This window comes from Zingiber officinale, chromosome 11B (genome assembly GCF_018446385.1).
Source record: "Zingiber officinale cultivar Zhangliang chromosome 11B, Zo_v1.1, whole genome shotgun sequence".
Classification (NCBI taxonomy): Eukaryota; Viridiplantae; Streptophyta; class Magnoliopsida; order Zingiberales; family Zingiberaceae; genus Zingiber; species Zingiber officinale.
Genome location: NC_056007.1, coordinates 82,578,979 through 82,582,285, shown reverse-complemented (window position 1 = coordinate 82,582,285; position 3,307 = coordinate 82,578,979). Strand labels below are relative to the sequence as shown.

Genomic DNA, 3,307 nt, shown 5'->3' with positions numbered 1-3,307 from the left:
AAGGATCAACAGGGGAGGTTTGGTGTGGAGGTAAGAAGTAGAGGAATCATTTCATTGTTGTAGCATACACAGGTTTGAAGCTAGGAAAGGATAATGATAAATTATACTTGAATTTAATTAAGTTTAGGTTGATAATGCTAGTTGCAAATCCTAATTGGAAGGTGAAATAGTTAGAATTTGTTTAATTCAAGGATTTCAAATATAAAGGAAGAATAAGATTATTAAATAGGGTTGGAGATTTTATTTATCTATATAGCTAAATACATTATGTTTGATATCACAGGACTTTGATTCGAGACGGTGTCTCGACGAGCGATCTATTTCGGATACGATCTTCTTATTGGAGACGGGTACCTTGACTTATCTATTTTGATATGTCATATTAATATGCTTAGTAATATTTAACAAATAGTAATATTTATGTTCATTTTTGCATTGGTATGTCATTATCTATTACCTGAGCATGCTGTATTTATTTCCTGATGTTGCATTCATGTTCCTTTGATTATATATGACCTTAAGGTAATGACATACCATGCCTTATTTATGTTCAGGACCTAGATTTTTATACCATACCTGACCCGTATACCTTAGATCTTCGGATTTGACCCATCGATGCTAGGGTACACATTTTATATATGGATATTGTCATGCTTAGTGTCATGCATCATCTCGCATGATTGCATGCTGCGTGATAGTCGACTCCATTATTGTTGAGCACATCGCCAGTTAGATGGATCTGCACACACAACCACTCATGGGTCAGTGGTTTTTTATATCAGGTAGGGTGTGTTGCAGCAGGTTGCTCTGTCAAGGGCTTCGTTGTGCACTCAAGGGTAGTGTGACACAGCGTTGTAGCAGGACAGGGATCCCTCCTCTGGACTGGCTCAGGGAGATGAGAGCATTGAGCTCCCCCACTTATGATTTGGGGTAAGGAGGATAGGTGTACTCTGACAGCATCCTGTCCACTCGGTCACTCAGGAGTAGTGATGGCAGAGTGCACGGTTGTCACAACCCAATCCACTCGGTCTCACCATCGTGTGTGAAATGGCTGACTGGCGTCATGGGTGACCAAGACATGTCTTTGGCATTATATGCATGATGCATTTATTGCTTGTGTTTGCTGCACTTTATATGCTGCATATTTGGTGGATGCATATGTTTGACATGCATACAGAATTTATGATACTCTCGGTCTGACGACCTTGTTATCCCTATACCCAGGTCCTGATTAGTATAGATACTCCTGCTCTTTACTATTTTGCATTTTTCATATGATATATATATCCAGGAGACTGTACGCATATTTATTATTAGTTGTTATTTCTTACTATGCACGTCATTGGGTGACCAAGACATGTCTTTGGCATTATATGCATGATGCATTTATTGCTTGTGTTTGCTGCACTTTATATGCTGCATATTTGGTGGATGCATATGTTTGACATGCATACAGAATTTATGATACTCTCGGTCTGACGACCTTGTTATCCCTATACCCAGGTCCTGATTAGTATAGATACTCCTGCTCTTTACTATTTTGCATTTTTCATATGATATATATATCCAGGAGACTGTACGCATATTTATTATTAGTTGTTATTTCTTACTATGCATGTCAGTAGTTACCCGCTGAGGAGTTGACTCACCCTGTTGATATTACTATTTTCAGGTTGAGGTTGTCCGGAGATCTCTAGTGACTAGTCCCCCTGCAGATTGGAAGGATGTTGTTTGATCTTTTGGTTTTCTTATTATACTATCCAAACTATGTTTTAGGCTTGTTCTGGTTTTGCTCTATGGATATTGTATGGTTTTTCCTTTATTTGTCGATGGGGTTTTATTTGGACATGTTCTGCTACATGCCTGCCTAGATGGCAGAAGAGGTGAGTTGATTTTATTTGCGTTGTTGTGATTGAGTTTTATGGTTGTAGTTGAGTAGGAATAAGATTTGAGTTTTACGAGTGTAGTGGAGTAGGATATTTGGGATGATTTTCCTTATCGTTGTTTTAGTGGATTTTGATACTAAACTGTGTGGTATGTTATTATACATATGTTCCGGCCGTGTTGGCCGACGTATCTGGATTGATGTAGTCAAGTTTCATATTATCATCTGTATAGGGAAGATGCTATCAAAATTTCTTCTGACAGGGACTACTTGGGTGTGACAATTTATTTGGTATCAGAGCCAAGTTTGTGAGTCAAACTGGGTACTTTCGGATTTGTACGAATTTTCGCCATGTTCATGTTTCAGAATTCCGTTTGGATTTGTACGGATTTTCATAGATTTTCTCGTACAGGATTCCGAGGTTATATATGGGGACTAGACAACGACGGAACATCTCCTGACGGTAAATAGGTAAAAAGGTAATTTTATAATTTTGTTACTTGTAGTAATATCTGAGTTATAACTTAACAGATATGAGGAGACCTACATGTGCATCTGCAATGAGACGTGGTGCTGGACGACCACGTAAGAAGACTTTGGAATCTCTGGCAACAGACTTGCCAGATATGCCTACTGGGGTTGAGCCTGTCGGTCAGGGACAGACTCATGATACTGCGGGTGCATCGGGCTCTCAGACTCCGGTGGCTTCGTTAGAGGTACCCACCCATACATTATACACTGTACCACCCGTGGCAAACCTGGTACCTCCACCAGCAGAGCCTGCGGCGTACCCGGTACCACCGCCACCTGGACCTACCGTGTACCAGGCAACAGCGGCACCCGCGCCCCCAGTGCCTACAGTGTACCCAGCACCCGCACCAGCAGTAACGGTTGCTCCATTTCTGGTACCACCACCTACCGTACCTCCAGTCGCAGCCACTCATATCGACCTTGCAGTACCACTAGTGGTATATGCTCCAACTTATGTAGCAGCACCGGGAGTACTTCCCCCGGTCTATCCAGCGGTACTACCTGTACCACCAGCTCTAGGGATTCCACCAGCTCCAGGGATTCTGCCAGTTCCCGCGTCGATCCCTACGCACTTCACTGATATTGTCGCGGTATGAGCCCGGATTCCAGCATTGGCAGAGTCGATGAAGATTCAATTCACACTATTCCGAGGAGAGACTGATCCGAGTGTGGCCCAGTCCTGGATTGAGACTATGGAGCGGACCTTCTTCTACATGGCTTGCTCTGAGTGGGAGAAAGCAGAGCTGACTGCTTTCCATTTACGGAATGAGGCCGACACCTGGTGGATTACGTAGCGTTCTATCATAGGCGAGCAAGGCGAGTAGAACATCACCTGGGCCAGATTCAGAGAGGCTTTTGAGAGCCGCTACTTCCCACGGGCATATCAGATGA

General features: G+C 42.7%; 1 protein-coding gene across 1 annotated transcript; it reads left to right on the top strand.

Moving 5' to 3' along the window:
- The first annotated feature begins 2,511 nt into the window (after nt 1-2,511).
- Nucleotides 2,512-3,012, top strand: LOC122034095 (protein TRACHEARY ELEMENT DIFFERENTIATION-RELATED 7A-like). Its single transcript, XM_042593223.1, has one exon. The coding sequence runs from the start codon at nt 2,512-2,514 to the stop codon at nt 3,010-3,012; it is 501 nt and encodes a 166-aa protein (XP_042449157.1).
- The last annotated feature ends 295 nt before the right edge of the window (nt 3,013-3,307 follow it).

What these genes read in the sequence shown, in the direction of transcription:
- LOC122034095 (XM_042593223.1), top strand. Translation starts at nt 2,512, where the DNA reads ATGCCTACTGGGGTTGAGCCTGTCGGTCAGGGACAGACTCATGATACT.